This window comes from Chelonus insularis, unplaced genomic scaffold (genome assembly GCF_013357705.1).
Source record: "Chelonus insularis isolate UGA/USDA-ARS -01 unplaced genomic scaffold, ASM1335770v1 contig_397_pilon, whole genome shotgun sequence".
Lineage (NCBI taxonomy): Eukaryota > Metazoa > Arthropoda > Insecta > Hymenoptera > Braconidae > Chelonus > Chelonus insularis.
Genome location: NW_023276552.1, coordinates 1,157,471 through 1,175,100, shown reverse-complemented (window position 1 = coordinate 1,175,100; position 17,630 = coordinate 1,157,471). Strand labels below are relative to the sequence as shown.

The window sequence follows — 17,630 nt, the reverse complement described above, 5'->3', positions numbered from 1 at the left end:
TCGAGACGGTTTTAATTTTTTCAATAGTGTAAAAAATATTTTAATAACTAAAAAAAATGAATTATTACTTGCTTTCAAAGAAATATGATTATATTCAATAATTATTTCTTGATAGTTAAAAAAATCAAATAAATATTAATTAATAATAAATAAAAATGTTTTAAAGAGATTCGAATTTTCCTTAAGTGATGATAAAACATAAAAAGAAATGCTTATTACACTTTACAATTGATGCATTTATCATCAACAAAAGCTTACATAATAATTGTTCATTAAAAATTAATCCATTCTAACGACTGTTTCTGTCTATTGTATCACGCAAAATGCGTGAGTTTAATAGATATTCTCCACGTGCAATTCGTTGTCTTTCAATGCCATTTGTATCCTGCGACAGTCACTCCGGATTGGAATCCGGATGCTGAACATTTACAACTAAATTAGATATATATGACGTTAATATAAATAATTCATTTGATGCATTAAAAATTAGACGAATTAAGTGATGATACTTATGTCTATAACAATTACAAGTATTAATCCATATGTAGTTTGCTGCTGATAAATCATTGAAAAAAACATGAAGTTTCTGTAGCTCAATAAATTGATTACCATTGCAGATTACAATTAATACTTGAGGTACTTATCAGTCTTTAAGTTTTTCCCTATAATTTCTATTAGTTGCCTCACATTATTAAACTATCGGTTGTTTTTATAATTTGTCGATGCAATTGTTTATAATATCTTTTTTCTGATTCAGTTAATTGCATAATTACAACAGCTGTTGCATTTAATACGATTACAATCGACAGAGGGACAGAGTAACCTAATGGTGAATGCAAAAGCACGATTATGTCTTTCAGTGTAGTGAAAGTAATTATTCCACGGCTTCCGTGATCTTCAACATAATCAATTTGGCATGCTACTGTGTATTTGTTCACTAGATTTTCTACACAATCATTTGTAAATCCAGTGTCTCAACATTCGGCCTCTGGTCAATGTTTCGTCTATTATACTAGGCTTCAACACCATTACCGTAATCTCATGTTTTGTTCTCTGCCAGAAATATGACATTGGATAGCTTCAAATTATTTTATATTTTTTCATTCTCTGATATTGTCTCCTTGTAAATTTTTATTTTGAATATTACTAAACCTTGATGAAATGACCAAGGATACTGATTCTTTTAGCTTATTTTGAAAATATCGTAACTAATATTTTTAAGGCCATTTAGAGAAATTTTCTTGATGGTCATGTTTGTTTTTTGAAGTATTTTGAAAAATTTATAGCCTCGCTTTTAGAATTAGAATGAGTGTTACTCAATACTTCTTATAATGTTGCATTAAAATTTAACAATACACAATTATCATGGTATTGAGTCTGAATGAATTCTGACCATCGAATTATAATATTTTTTCCCTACAATTGTACCCACATGATAAGGAAGCCAAGGCGAGCGTCTAATTGGTATTAACGCTAACTCAATGGGCATAACCTAGATTTCATTCCATCAAGTAATATAGATTCCCCGCCCTTGGATGAGAAAAATCAGAAATGTCAGATATAATTGCTTATAGAGATATGTTAATGAAAATGATTTATTACTTTTCATTAGTTTGGTGATAAAAACAGTAGCATATTTTATGACTAAACATAAAAATCACAAAAAAATTTAAATTTTCACTTCCGTATTGCATCCATGGATTAATTCAGTTCACGGTTAAGCCCAGTACGACGTACGTCATTTTCAGTAAATTATTCATTTTATTAAGAAAGCCAATGTTAAATCATCTGAAGAATTAATTAAAAATACAAATGCACTCATTTAGACAAGGTTACATTGTCAATACTCGCCTTCGCAAATTCACATGACTGCGTTCCTTTCTTAATTTAATCAGACACAATTTCTATTTATCCGAATTCAGATATCAATTTCAAAAACTTAAACTAATTATTTCTTAACAGGACACCAACGTCCGTGTGGAGGTTTCGAAATTCTGGCGAATGTCTGATAGCAACCCTACGTCATGATCTCGTGATCTATCTACTAGTTTCGACACGTTTGATCGAACATATATCGCATAAAAAACGCAAGAACTCAAAGAAAGGTACGCAAACGTACCTGAAAAGAATTTGAACGCCTACAAGGATCTTTTCACCCTAACAGATAATATTGTTATGGGGTTATTAAATTTGCCTGTGACATTATCAGTCACTGAATCACTTCGCAATGTGACCTTAAGGAGTTATGGATTACAACAGAAAACAGAGGTAATTGGACTACATTATTTATTGATACAGATAACATTTAAAAAATAAAAGTTACCGTTTTACAATAATTAAATTCAACGTTCAAATGTATTTGTTAATTCACTCAAATAACAGTCTATTTATTATTTATTTGACAACTTCTTGCATGTAGCTCTAGGTTTCATATTTAATTTATGCAAACTTCATCGGCTTTAAAAGATTAGAAATTAGCATGAGTACGTGATTAGAACTTTTCTCAATTGAAAACTGGAAAATCGTACGCGTCTTCGATTCTTGACGATACGTGTGAAAGTCAATATGTTCGAATAGAGAGCATTTTGTTATGGAATGCGTACTATTATAGAATGCAACTAAGTAGTTCTATAGATCTATGCAATACGATGACACGATTACAAAATAGATTAATACACTTCTTAGCAACTTGAGATTGGCAAATACATTTGCAAACTTTTTTTTTACAGAAGTTCTGCTGGAGATTAAAGTCTGGGTGATATTATCTAACATGGAAATGAAAGGAGACCATTTAATAGCAGCACCTGGACCAAGAGAATATAATAAACCTTAAAGTCTTTTGGAACAATTTTCTGAATTGTCTTCTAGTTATCAAGGCTATTATTCTTCTACTTAATGTTCAAGACCATTTAGATAATAATTACAATGTTTATTATCTGCTGGACTGACTCCAACTGCTGGCAAGTACAGAAGATCGTAGATTTCTACCTAAACTACCATCAGACAAGTTAGGTTTCTAGCAGGTGTTCATGTTCGAGGTTTACTAGGTTTAGTAACAGGTGATGTTGCTGTAATATTCTCATTTAAAGGTAAACAATATATTTACTAACATTACCAGACATAAATGATGGTAAGGATAATAATCGTAGGTAGCTCACTGTATTTAAATTTAATGCTGGAATTCTGTCTGATACATAAGGAACAGAGGATTTACCAATTTTTTATTTTTTGGCACGTACTTTACTCTAGATCTTCTGAACATGTTCATGGCCACTTGCCAGAAATTGTCTCGCACAGCTGTTCCCTTCGATAAAATTGTACTTCCTATTTATTTTAAACATATTGGCTTGTGGTGATATTGGAGTAGATAATTTGAAAATGGAATTTTCCCTTGATTGGATTTAGATTTTTTTATTTGATATAAAAAAGAAAAGTTAGATGATAAAGTTATTAGTTCATTGAAAAACCATTGATGTGGTATTCACTGCTACGGTCTAATTAATATTGATCAAAAAATATATGATTGTGATTTAAAGGATATTCATATTTTTTCAAAACTTCATTGATAGAATAATTTTATTATTAAAACAATCCATCATAATTAAATTCCAATTTTATGAAAAAATGATAAAAAAACACTTCTCAATTTTCTCACAAATCTATTGTTATTAAATTTCGTACCAGAGCTTCAAATAAATCTTGTCACGCCTAAATATTAGAAGTAAACAATTATAAAATTACCTAGAGACGATAATAAACAGGAAATTGATGTCATGATGTATGATGTCTTATTTATGGGTAAAACCCACAAATATGAATGAAAAGAAGCGTGGTAAAACTATTGTTTACATGAAAAATACAATTTTCTTATTAAAAAATAATCTGACATATGTTGAAAGTATTAAGTCATGATATTAAATACTTAAATATTTATTTTAGTAGACACTTTCACTCAACAAAACAACCACGAGATGCTGCATGTCTGACCACTTAATGGAATAATCTCCTTGAGTCAGTCAATGTATTTACTCGGATGTAATCATTTCATCTGCATTTGTATCTTCTCTGGAATATCACCTGAAAACTTTCAGTTTTAATAATCTTTCTGAAAAATCCCACTTGTCATTCGAATGTCAAAGAAGTCAATTAGACGTCAATTTTTTCGAAGTAGCTACTAAAGTATATTTTAAATTTCTCTGAATATCCAGGGGTAGACCGCTCCAACTTTTTATTTAATATGCATATTTTATATTTTTTACAGTTGTTTCAAAACATGCTTCACTTTCTTTAAAAACACATTAACTTTCTTCATAACTTCTACTTCTTTCAGAATATCAATCGAATGAAGATGTCTGTTTTATTGAAATTATGCTATCTCTGAATACTTTCTAGTTTCATCCAATTATTCTATTTTACACTTAATGCTTCATTCTATTCACTCATCTACGTAAATTTAGTTTAGTTTATCGCGTGTTTATGATACTCGAGTCTGTGTATTGTTATATAATTTCAGGAACAGTTGATTACCAAATTGACTTTAACGAGAAATGGTTAATTATTCTATAATTAAAGCTAGTTGGTGGTCGGAATTCTTTTTTAATCTGCGCAATATGTCAACGTAACGTACATTAGGTAAAAAAATGTTACGCTTTTACAATTACGTATCTTACCAATTTTATGAATTAAAATTAGACTGAATAGTTGATTCATTTGAATCAAGATATCATTCATATAATTGTATTAATGTCGATAGGTATTTGCTCTGGATTGTACTTGAACTAAAAATTTGCCAACAATGTTCCAGTCTAGATGACGGAGAGCCTTCAATTCTTCAACAAACGTCTTTCAATTTCATTATAAAAAATGTTCACGTCGGTGCGTTAATTTTTATAAAAGGCAAATAGTTTTTTCACAAGTCTCCAAAGACTTTCATAAAAAAATGCAAACTAATGCGGGTGTTTTCTCCTCTGACATGCGACGTAAATGCATGATGTTCTCGTTGGAATATTTCGTAATTCTTTATTGTCTTAAAAATGGAAAATTCGTTTCAAAAGTGCTTGCGACGTGAACAGAATTTTTTAACAGTACAAAATAGATACATCTACTCTAAGATAATTTTTTTCTTCATAACGATGACTAAAATTATTTCATGATTAAAAAGAATATTTAAAAATATTTATCATCATTATGATCATTATTTATGTGAAAGAATAAATTTATTAATCATTTGTATTGTTAACTTTAGTCGTGCTTAGCATTCTTGATCAGATTGAACTTATGTTTATTAATCTTGAACACATTTAATGTTAAATAAAAAAATTGTTTTCTTGCATTATAGTTTAAATAATTATAATTACGAATTCTATATGTGTCCCATCATTTCGAAAAAAATAATGACTACATCATGTCAATTAAATTCCCTGAGAGTGTCGACTCAAATTTAACACATCCATTAACTCAATAACCTTGAAGTGAAGGTGATTCCTTGAAGGAACCATAGTAACGTCAAAAAGTGCTGACAAGTGTTGTTGGACGAAATCACTGGTGTGTGAACCAGTTTTTCATCAATTTCACAAAGAACAAAGCTACTTGGCATCGTTTAATATTGATTCTACTCTATTTATCATCTTTTTTGTATACTTGTAAAATATACACTTCCATTCTAGGTTTTCTAAAGTACGTGCCTCAGGTGTAATGTTTAGTTTTACATATGTTGATACTTGTTTCCAATGATTCAGCGAGCGCGCAGATTGAGGACGTGAGTCGACGAGATTTACTAGTGTTTTGCATCCTTGTTGAAAGACTCATTACTCCTTTGAATATACTTTCATTAACAACATTAACTCTAGCGACTTCTATTCATTGCTTTTATGTCTTTTTATTCATTAATTGAGATTTCATCTCATTGTTAAACTACAAGTTATGATATAATGTGACAATCTATAAGGTGTGATAGCTTCTTTTCCAACATATTATCTCTTAAATTGCAGGCTAGAAAAGTTTTTAGCAACCTTTTATGGAACAATGAAGTGGAAAAGGCACCTGTAAATGTTGATTAGTTGAGTAATACATTTCACGAGAAATTATTATAAAATTCCAATTAGAGAACAGGAAATAAACTGCCAATTTTAAATGTCATACAGCTTAATAAATCAATGCAGTCATCATTTCTTAGAGATAAAATAAATTGTTATTTAAAAATGAAAGCTGATTTTTTATAGACATGAGATCAATAAATCTTAATTTTCAATAATTAAGGAAGTTTTTAACTAAATAAAATAATTATTAATATTTAATTAATTGGTCAATTATGTTGAATGCATACTTTACAATGAGTTCTACATCGAGAAAGATTGTTTCAATACTCATGTTTACAATTTATAATTATTGAAGCCTTGAAAAATTCCTCATAAAAGTAAACAATCTGTTGTTTAAAGTGTATTTTATTCTGCAAGCACAAGAGTGAAAACGTTTCATACCGGAAAATTGATTATATTTATAATAATTAGAATCATTAACAAAAGAAATTTTCTACTATTTAACATGTTCATAAAATAATTATGTCTTTTTTGTCAACATTCTTAACGATTCACTAGAATAATATTCATCTAGTCTACATCATTATGATTCATTATACAACAGATTTAATTATAATTTATAAATGACACACACGAGGTCAGAGCTTTTCTCACGCTCTGAAAGAAAGAATTAATCGTTCATTTTTAATATTGAAGAGACATTATTGATCCAATTATACAGTGTGATTTGTGTACAGATCTATTGAAATCATTTGTCAAAAGCAACAACGGTTATCTTAATCCACCAACTATGCAGCCCTGTTGTCTTCATTAATGCTTATCTAATGTTACAGATTACTCTTGTCCACCGGTACATAGATGATGCATCAACATGAATGATAGACGGATTAGAAGAACACATTGAAAATGAATAATCGCCATTCCTTTTACTGAAAAAAATAATGGAGTATATGGATTTTTTTGAAGAATATGAAACATGAGTACGTAAACCATTTTTTTATTTTAAAATTAAAAATTAATCTTTTAATCCCTTTCAATTACACCGACAACATTTCATAATACTGATAAAAAAAATTCCTAGCAAAAAATTGACAGATCTTTCGCCTTTGATTATTTTTTATTTTTAAAAAGACTATTTGAATTATATTCTCAGCATAAAAAATAGGAAATATTGAAATAGAAAATTAAGAAATATTTTTTTATTTACTTTGGTTGTGTTAATATATAAATACCGTGCAATATCTACTTAGCAATTTTAATTATGTATACAATTCTTTTATTATTGAGAATCAATTTCAACAGGACATTGTATGCCATAAAGACCGGTAAATTTCCCTCTCAACGTACTTGAACTCAAGATTTGAGGCCGAGTTAGCCGTGGGACCGGCATTTTTTATCTTCAAGAAATATTAGTATTGTTTATACCAAGAAATTACTGTGAAGTACATGCTTCTGTATTTATGATTATTATCACACATCATCATTGTCCTCTATTTCATTGCTCGAATCAACTGAGCATTACATGAAAGCTGATCAATCAATAATTTCTATTTTACGCTGTGATGACCTGATACCATGGTCATGACCTTCCATGATTTTCTCAACTATTTGCTTTCATCCGAAAAATTAAATCGTTCCAGGTTGAAGGCGTTAATTGTGAATAATTTCGTGTATGTAACACTAAATTACGTAATTATAGTCATTAAACCACAAGTCCTACGTACATTGAAATTCAAGGTTACTCCTTGTTTGGCCTAGACTGTGAAGACAAGTGTTCTACTTGATCGTAATTTGTTGGGTGCGGTTTTTATTCATTTAACCACATTTCTATATCAAAGACTTGAATGATAGTTACTCGACGAAATACCGCAATAACGTAATAACTGGATGGCTATGCTAATTGAGAGTTAGTCAGTATTCTCTCTATGCTAGATTATTGCGATCTTTAAATAATAATAAGATTATAATACTGGATTATATGATTCATCAAGCATTGTATGATCAAGGGTAATAATTACTTAACACTGTTTACATTTAGTTATTTGTAAGTATAGATAAATTTCCTATTTTTGATTCATAAATTGAAGTTTAAAACAAATTGATTCATCGAGAAAGAATAATTTATGGTTATTCAATCTTCATGATTCATATCAATTTATAATCTCAAAGTCTCCAACGGTAGAAGCAATGCATCATTTCCGGTCTATTATTAAACACGCAATCTTAATCTTGCGCGAAAAATTATTATCATCATATAAGATGTCTTACAAGACTTGTTGGAAGGTGATAAGATTCTGTCTAACGTGTAAAAAAAAGATGAATACGAAATGCAAATGACTGCTAATAGAGGGACAAGACAAAAAGGGAAAGAAGAAGACTGACATGTTGCCTTAAAGCAACGACCAAACGTGGGAAAACTGTTCACGATATGATGCAAGTGACCTCCTCCCTACCTTTTAAACTTTAGGTCGTACTGTAATCACGTCCTGCACCTCCCTCTTTTTAGTTTTTCCTCGATTACTTGTTTACCATCCTCAACTTGTACCACTTCCACTTTGTTTCTTCGTCATTTGCCTACTCCACCTCTTTCTTCTACAAGAATGAGCTTCAGAACAAATGACTTATACTACTCCCCCACTTACATCAAAAATGATGACCTCTCGTGTCGCTCGAACTGCTCGCACGCAGAGATAAATGTATACGTACGATTCTATGTCACTTTTAGTAACGTAAAGTACGAAGAAGAGACAAGTTGTATGGAAATTGATAATTTTCCTAAATTTAAATCAGCGAATTGATTTTCAGATATTTGAATAATCGGATAAAATATAATAAAGAAGAATTGATTTATTGATATTCATTTTTACTCTAATTTCTGGAAATTAAAATCCGCGATGGAGGTTCTTCATCGGCCTGTACTCGTGGTTGTTGTTGGCCACAGTGCATGGAGATGCGTAAGTTGCGTGGGAGATTCATTAGTGCAGTTATACTTTAGTGATTGACTGGATATTTTGTTCTACTACTCCAATTATCTTCATCAATTAATATTTACTCCATTTACATAATTTTTTTGTTTTGAACTTTTATTATGCAAATTAAAATGAATTAAAAGTTCAGTATAATTAAAATTACATGAGTGGAATAATGTTATGTTCTGGTGAAAATTTTTCAATATTATATGTTTAAAAAACTATTTAGTTATAATCATTAAAGATAATTATACTGTACTACAATAAGGAAAAAATTTTGTAAATAAATAATAGCTTTTTTTTTATTATCTTTCAGATGTCTGCATGTTTGCTGTTATTGTTTTTCTTCTCTTCGGCCTCATGTCAGTTGGATCTTCCACCCCTGAGAGATGATAGAGTGGATCCTTACAATCGCGATCGAGTGGAGCCTTACAACCGGGATCAAGTAGATCCTTACAATCGAGATCGACCAGATACTTTTAACCAACCAGACTCCTTCAACCGAGGACCCAATATAAATGATCGGGATATCAGAAATGTTTTATTGGAACTTGATGCTGAGGGAACAAAAAAATGCACTAATAATGTTGCAGCACAGTGGAATTACGAAACTGATGTGAACGAATATAGTCAATTTCAAGCAGTAAGTCATCTTATCTTGCCATTTTTTTTTTAATAATTTCATTTAATCTTTCAAAATTTTTTACCTTTCAAGCATCATTTATAGATTTATGTAGAACTGATTGCTAGGATTTATTTATAATAGAAATGAAGACATACAACTCGTTAAGATAAGACCACCAGTTTCAACATCACAAAATCATTGATAAATTTACACAAAATTTGTGCTACTTTCTGCTTAAATTACAATTAAGTGACCCGAATTGTAAAGTAACATGCGTCTAATATTTTAATTAAGTGAAAGAAGGAGAGGAATTTCAACTATAATCTTGAATGCTTTTTTAAACAATAACAAAACAAGTCCTCGACCTCATCTAGCTTTGATTCGTGAGATTGATTGGCTGATGTCTGTCTCGTGCCACGCAAATTTCCCTTCATAAAAACATAACCACAGGTTACTGTACTTACAATCAGACTTGATGTCTAATGCACGAGAAAGGGCGTGCAGACAATGACAACACGTTAATGTACGTCTTCATACGGGAAATGTTCTCAGGTGATGCCATTGTGTATTTGAAGCCGTTGCGCTTAAGAATTGAGTAATAGACAAGCACTTTGTACACTAACATGACTTATCCCCCTCAGAACAAGCCCAGTCCGTGCAAATCGCGTGACTTTCATTCTAATAACAATTGTCATTATTACTAATTATGATTACGTAGTAATTTCCAAATTATGGAATTCAGAAAAAATGAAATAATGCATTTCCCTAAGTACCTGCCACTTGAGAATCAATTACATAAATATGTTTTAATATTTAGGATGAAAATTCATTTACTTTTTACAAGTTTTTGTCATTCCAAGATGTCAATTGATTAAAAAAAGAAAATTTCAATCATTTTCTGATTGATTAAATGAGTTTTTAAAAGATAACTTTGGAAACAATTCCAAAAGATAAGTTTGCATCGACCGGGAATCGAACCCGGATCGCCCGCGTGGCAGGCGAGCATTCTACCATTGGACCATCGATGCTGATAAGTTGCAAATTTCTGTTACAGCTGGAAGCGCAGAGAGAATACGCGGAATTTCAGAACTATGCTTGGCGAATAATAAATCGATTAGATGTACTCAATCAACGGGATCCTCTACTACGTAGAAGACTGAGATATTTATCGGTGGTTGGCCCAGCTGCATTACCACCTGATCAATTAGACAGAGTAAGTATTTTACTTTGAATGAAATTTATTATTCCCAATGGATCGTACTCCAAAGTAATAAATCAAGGCCTGGGTGATCAGTAAATCAGATCAGAAAGCAACGAACAATTGTAAATGATCAACACTGGTGACTCTCTTGACTTGAATATGTCTTGAAGACTTGTGAGAATTAAGAGCATGAATAAAAGTATTTTCCATAGTCTTCAAGGTTGCTTACCTCATTGGAGACGAAGTTTCTGTCTGATTTACCACCTAACCTCCAGTATAAATGCACTCATACTTACGTAATTGATTGCGAACATCGCTACTCGTTACACCAGCTATGCAGAGTAGTTTCTGTTGAATATATTCCATTAAAAAAATAATTTAAAAGTAACGGTGTTCCTTTAGACTTCTATGATTGACTGTAGACAATAAAAAAATATTTATCATGTAAAAGAGCTGAAAGTAGTTTGCGAATAACAATTGCTTGGTACGCAATCGATGAGAGAATTCTTAAGAGTATATAAGCTCATAGTAAAATATTTTTTTCTCGTAAAATAGTTACGTCTTATTTATTTATGATGCACTCAAGCGAAACTAGTTATATATACGAATGTCTTATAAAGATTATCATAATAGATTAATTTGAGCTTTCTCTTGATCGTTTTTTCAGTACAATCGTATCATAAATGATATGCTTGCAATTTATAACTCTGCTACAATATGCGCCCACAATGATCCTTTCCGGTGTGGACTACGCCTTTATCCAGGTATTTTACATCATAAAGATAATTTATTCATTATTTTCAAATCAAAAGTGTCAATCATCTAATAAATTGGTGTTTTCTACTATTTCGATCAGTATATTTCTCATTGATTTTTTCATTATTCCATTTCAATATAGTAGTTTCTGTACATGTGTCTGTAATTGACCAGTTCAGATACTGTGAAAGCTGTTGGGGACCCCTTAATGGCAACAACATACTCAATATTCGATGTCCATAAAGTGAAAATGAGCTGAGAGAGTAACGTTAATAAAATGAAAGAAATATTGTATAAACATAAATTTAATGCTATAAAATATGAATGAAAAGGATAGATTTATGATGAAGGTTTCTAATTATGATCCTTCTAGAAATATTATCTAAGTGAATTTCCTAATATGGCAGTCTATTGTTTTTATTGACAAGACTTGAGATTCTTAAAATGATGTTTTAAAAGGTGTTTAACACAAACGAAATACATCATCCTGTATAATTATTATTATAATCAGTTTTTTCATATACATGTGTATTGTACCACTTGGATGGAGTATCACATGAACCACGACTTGTTTTTATGGCTTGAAAAAAATTGCCAGTGAATGGATTGGGATTATTGTTACATGATCGAAAAAATAGAAAAGCAATTATTTAGTGAATTATACTTTTAAAAACTGTTACACAATAGTTTATTTTGAATGATAAATTAATCTGTGATTGTTTTTTGTCGATTAGAAATTACACAGATCATGGCTAAAAGTAGAGACTGGGATGAATTACAGTGGGTTTGGACTGAATGGAGGCGACGGAGCGGTGCCCAAATGCGTGACCTTTACACTCAATTAGTCACGTTAAATAACGAAATAGCAAGACTCAATAGTAAGTCAGTTGACACATGACCACTTACTGTCAGATATAATTTAATGTAACCGGAAATAAATAAATGAATGCATCAACGGTGAACAACCTGAACTGTGATTAATAATGAATGTATTCTATTTCGTTCTCTAGATTTCACAGATGCTGCAGAATATTGGATGTTTCCTTATGAATCTCCAGACTTTCAACGAGAAATCGATGAGGTCTGGGAAACTATCCGCCCACTTTATGAGGAACTTCATGCATACATTAGAAAACGGCTTAGAGACTTATATGGACCAGAAAAAATAGGAACCCATACACCACTTCCAGCTCATATTCTTGGTAAATTTTTATAATTTATCCTTTTATCTAATGTATTGAAGTATTCACACTTAACTGAATTGATGTTAGGAAATTTGTGGGGTCAATCGTGGACCAATTTGCTTGATATTACAACGCCATATCCTGGAAAATATTACATGGATGTTACGGAAGAAATGCAGGCTCAGGTAAATTAAATTTTTAGAAAGCAGAAAATGATATTATGTATTCGTATTTCTAATTTTATTTTTATATTTTGCTCTTATTCAACTCTGACATCAAAAAATATGCTTTTTAATATTTTATTTCATATACATTTCCTTTATTTATCATCACAGATCAATTTTTTTACCATCTATTTTTTTGATTTAGGGATATACACCTCTAGATATATTCCAGAGAGGCGAGGAATTTTACCTCTCACTCAATTTGAGCGCATTACCTCCAGAGTTCTGGGCCGGAAGTATTATAGCTAACCGGGGTGACCGCCCATTAATCTGTCAAGCTTCCGCGTGGGATTTTTGTAATGGTATTGATTACAGGTATACCTCTTTCTCACTTTGAACTTTTCAAACGTTTAACAATATAATCTGCATGATTATCATGTAAGTGATCATTGGGGCGTAACTCTCTATTTATTTTAGAATCAAAATGTGTACGAAAGTGACTATGAAAGACTTAATTACTGTTCATCACGAAATGGCTCATATTCAGTACTTCTTACGATACAGAAATCTCCCAAGAGAATTTAGAGATGGAGCCAATCCAGGTAAATTTACCATTAATTATTTACATTATTCAGTATAATTACTTTAATTATTGCATTTAATCTTTAATTTTTTAATTTCACTTTTCAAAACAAATTTGTAGTAACTAGACTACTTAAAAACAATTGTAATAGACTATTATTTTTACCACAAAGAATTTTTTTCCTTCAATATGATTAGTTGTTTTCAAACACTAGATATGCACTTTTAAAGTTAAAGCGGAAGATAAGTCGAGGCTTTTATAGTTAATGGGTTGAAAGCGAGCGCCAGTCAATAGACATGGTTGGTATGAATCAAGTAGAGTAAAGAGCACGAAAGACTATACTTATACTACAAAGTTTAAACTGTTATACAATTTAAATAATACAATACAGAGCATAACTTCGTAATTTTTTCTGATGAATTTTTTTAAATTTTTGCTTTCATGCTGACAATTTTCTGAGTAAACAACTATTTTATCTAATGGCTTTTCTATTATTAATTAACTAAAATTTGTGGTTTTCAACTTTGTTTAATCCACGCAAGATCTTGCAAACAACTATATAGACATAGAAATAATTTTTTCTGATTACGTTGGTTCACCTATAATTATCGCACTTTCACCGACGTAGCGATACGGATGTTTTCCATACACCGGAACTGCCTTGCACGGCATTCTAGGGGGTCTTATAGGAAGCCTTCCGGCAAACCTGTACTTCGTTTAATTATAAAAACATTTTATACAATTTTTTCTTATTGTAAAAAAATAATTTTTTTCAGCATTTCATGAAGCCGTTGGTGAAGCAGTTGCTCTAAGTGTTGGCACACCGAAGCATCTTCAAACTTTGGGCCTGGCTAATAAATACGTTGATGAACCACAATCAGATATCAACTACTTATTCTCATTAGCAATGGAAAAACTTCCGATGTTACCAATCAGTATTGCCATGGATCGATGGAGATGGGATGTATTTAAGAAAGTTGTTACTCGTCAAGAATATAATTGTCATTGGCATAGAATGATGGAACTTTATGCTGGAATTAAACCACCTGTTTTAAGATCCGAAGAGGACTTTGATCCTGGCTCCAAGTACCACATTCCAGCAAATATTCCATACATTCGGTGAGTATTATTAAAATTTTTTTTTCTTATTCAAAGAAAGGGTCAAGGTGACAAGCACAAAAAGTTTTGAGATTTTTCTCTTTGGTTTTTATTGATAAAAAAAAATCGTAGTACATAAAAATATACATCGTTTTTATAACAACGATAGTTAACAACAGGTTTTCTCAGTCAAAAAATAGATTCTACATTAATTAGAAATTTAATTGATCATATCACTTGGGTGTGTCAAAATTCTTTATAATCAATAGCTTCTTCAACTATAAAATAATTTTCCTATGTGTCATCAAATGACAACCACACCCTCGCTTATTTCGTAAGCTATCAAGCAATCCTCAGTAGCCTTGATTATTTTACCTAACTACCGTCGATTATTTACGAAGATGATCATTAAAAACTATGAGATTCATAACTTCCATGAGACTCATGTCCTCCATGTCCTCCAAAGTCTCCACCACTACTTGAGATATCGTAATGTGCAGGTTCATGGTGCTCATGATGTTCATGATGTTCATGATGTTCATATTCATGTTTGTGTTCAACCTTGTAAGGAACTGGTACTTTTACGGGATAAGGTACAGGTTTAGGTACATGAACTGGTACATGCTTTGTAACATGAACAGGGACTGGCCTGTCTACATGCACTTTAACTGGATAAGGTACTGGTTTTTCTACAGGATATGGTACTTTTTTCTCAACTGGGTAAGGAGCTGGAACTGGAACCTTTACAGGTACAGGGACTGGCTTCTCTACAGGGACAGGTACTGGTTTCTCTACATGTACTTTAACTGGGTAAGGGACAGGCTTGTCAACTGGATAGGGTACATGTTTTTCAACTGGTACAGGATAAGGCTTGATAATATGAACAGGGTAGGGTCTGTCAACATGAACTTTGACGGGGTAGGGAATAGTTTTTTCCACTGGATAAGGTTGAGGAACATGAACTGGAACTTTAACAGGTACAGGCACATGTTTCTCGATAGGGTATGGCTGAGGCACAGGCACTTTAACTGCGTAGTGAACCTTCTTTTCAACTGGATATGGTTGTGGTACGTAAACTTTGTAAGGTACAGGTCGCTCCACAGGTACATGCACCGGGTAATGAACTTTTTTCTCCACTGGATATGGTGCTGGAATATGTACTGGCACCTTTACGTAGACTTTGTAGGGAACCGGAATTTTTTTCTCGACGGGGTATGGTTCAGGCACGGGGACCTTGACTGGATACGGAACTTCTTTTTCCACTGGATAATGAACTTTCTTTTCGACTGGATAAGGCACCTTGACATTTTTCACTATCGTTATTTCTTTTATTTTTTCTTCATGACCGTAAGATTCATGAGATCCTCCGAGGGATCCTCCCGATTCCTCATGGCCTCCATAACTTCCATGATCACCGAAACTGGAGATCTCATGACTTTCAAAAAGTCCTTCGTAACCACCTCCGTAACCGCCTCCATAATCGCCTCCATAATGTCCTTCGGAGCTATATAATCCTCTTTTCTCGTGTTTCTTTTCTCCTTCAACTTTACTTTCTGCAGCTTCAGAATCTTTTTCAATCTTCTTTGACTCTTCTTCTTTGCTGGCAGCACAACCAACCAGCAATGCAAGCACAAACAGCTTTGCAAACTATAAATAATCCAATGATAAGAAAAAAAAAACAATTAGCGATGATATTGTGATATGTCTTACCGAAATTTTCATGGCCCCGTGTTTAGCGCAATGTTGTCGTAGTGAAGAATTTACTGAATAGATCCCCTCTTGATGCCACCGTCTTTATATATACTAAGTAGAGCTGCTTTCCCCGCCTAGCAAAATCCCTCCGCGCACAGTTGAAAGTGAAATACTTGCTCTTATGCGTGCATCTACAACACGTGGTAGTTCTTCAAGCACATCACCCTTCATAGAAAATTCATTTACATCGACATATTAATCCCCTTCAAATCTTCCTCATCCTCATTTTACTAAATCATTACTTAATAATTTCAAATGCTTCCTTATCGTTGTTAAATCATCTTTTTTATTCACCTAGACATTTCTCGAAGATTTATCACCACACTTTTATCATTGTTATTGGAATTGTAATAATAATTCACCCTGGCTTACCCTCAAGAATATGTCATATTGCTTCTAGATAAGGAAACAATGGAAAATAAATAACTTCAAGATCTTGTGAATTGAATATTCTAGACTTGGAGATCTATGAGGAAGAAATGATTTTTCATCATATCCTTAAATCTTTATGCTTCAATCTACAACCTGGTCTTGGTTGTTAGTACACGAAAGGAAATCAAACATAAGGAGAATGCAATAATGGTTGACTATAAAGAGCAATGATGCGAGAGTGATGAGAAATAATTTGGCAAAAAATAATGAAGTGTATGATTTTTTCTTTCGGTGAATCTCCAAGTTTATTATAAAAGCATTATGTCTCTTTCACGTGCAGATGGGTTTGGTGAAAGTGCAATTCGAAATGAACGGATGACGTGATATTCCTTGGGCACTTCGCAGTTGTTACTTTCGATTAGATTGAATGATAAAGCGTTCTTTGTCGACTTCCGTCTATCTATTGAGTAACAAAAGACTCATTACATGAAATATTAGAAGTTCTTGAATGATTATATTTTTTTTTCTCTTTCGAGGATTTTTTTTTTTGATTACTTAGCTTTTATTTTTGAATATCTAATCACCTTAATGGACAATAGATGTTATGATTATGAATACCAAGTGTAGTATAACATTCGTTTAATTTTAACATTATTTAATTAACGGGTGAAAGGGAGAGTGTCAGAAAAGAGGGAAGACCTGTTCAACTGGATAATAAACGAGAATTTCCGTAGAGCTATTTTTCATTTGTCAAAACACATGTCAGTGTAAGAAATTTATTGAAAAATAATAACGTCAGTATAAAAAATTGGTTTTATATGCAAAATTATTTTTACGAAGTTGCTAGAAATCAGTTATAAAATAGCGTTTTATGACACATACTTCTGT

The 17,630-nt window shown here is 31.8% G+C and overlaps 2 protein-coding genes and 1 non-coding gene across 4 annotated transcripts in view; 1 reads left to right on the top strand and 2 right to left on the bottom strand.

Moving 5' to 3' along the window:
- The window catches only part of Ance-3 (angiotensin-converting enzyme Ance-3), a 34,506-nt gene that overhangs the window by 982 nt on the left and 15,894 nt on the right, over nucleotides 1–17,630 (top strand). Inside the window, exons 2-13 of one of the 2 annotated variants that reach the window (XM_035084540.1) lie at nucleotides 1,963–2,268; nucleotides 2,730–3,089; nucleotides 6,872–7,018; nucleotides 9,324–9,650; nucleotides 10,687–10,845; nucleotides 11,501–11,597; nucleotides 12,324–12,467; nucleotides 12,600–12,791; nucleotides 12,861–12,958; nucleotides 13,143–13,312; nucleotides 13,415–13,539; nucleotides 14,297–14,639. In XM_035084540.1, the coding sequence (XP_034940431.1) occupies nucleotides 9,324–9,650; nucleotides 10,687–10,845; nucleotides 11,501–11,597; nucleotides 12,324–12,467; nucleotides 12,600–12,791; nucleotides 12,861–12,958; nucleotides 13,143–13,312; nucleotides 13,415–13,539; nucleotides 14,297–14,639 (1,655 nt within the window). In that variant the 5' untranslated portion in view covers nucleotides 1,963–2,268; nucleotides 2,730–3,089; nucleotides 6,872–7,018. Of the gene's footprint in view, nucleotides 1–1,962; nucleotides 2,269–2,729; nucleotides 3,090–6,871; nucleotides 7,019–8,722; nucleotides 8,993–9,323; nucleotides 9,651–10,686; nucleotides 10,846–11,500; nucleotides 11,598–12,323; nucleotides 12,468–12,599; nucleotides 12,792–12,860; nucleotides 12,959–13,142; nucleotides 13,313–13,414; nucleotides 13,540–14,296; nucleotides 14,640–17,630 lie in introns of those variants that run through there. The other variant, XM_035084539.1, reaches the window with a different exon arrangement.
- Nucleotides 10,590–10,660, bottom strand: TRNAG-GCC (transfer RNA glycine (anticodon GCC)). Its single transcript has one exon. It is a non-coding gene; the product is annotated as a tRNA-Gly (tRNA).
- LOC118067674 (proline-rich protein 4-like) lies at nucleotides 14,762–16,366 on the bottom strand. The gene is made up of 2 exons (XM_035084541.1): nucleotides 16,329–16,366; nucleotides 14,762–16,265 (listed from the first exon to the last, which is right to left on the bottom strand). The coding sequence occupies exons 1-2, from the start codon at nucleotides 16,338–16,340 to the stop codon at nucleotides 15,027–15,029; spliced, it is 1,251 nt and encodes a 416-aa protein (XP_034940432.1). The 5' UTR covers nucleotides 16,341–16,366; the 3' UTR covers nucleotides 14,762–15,026.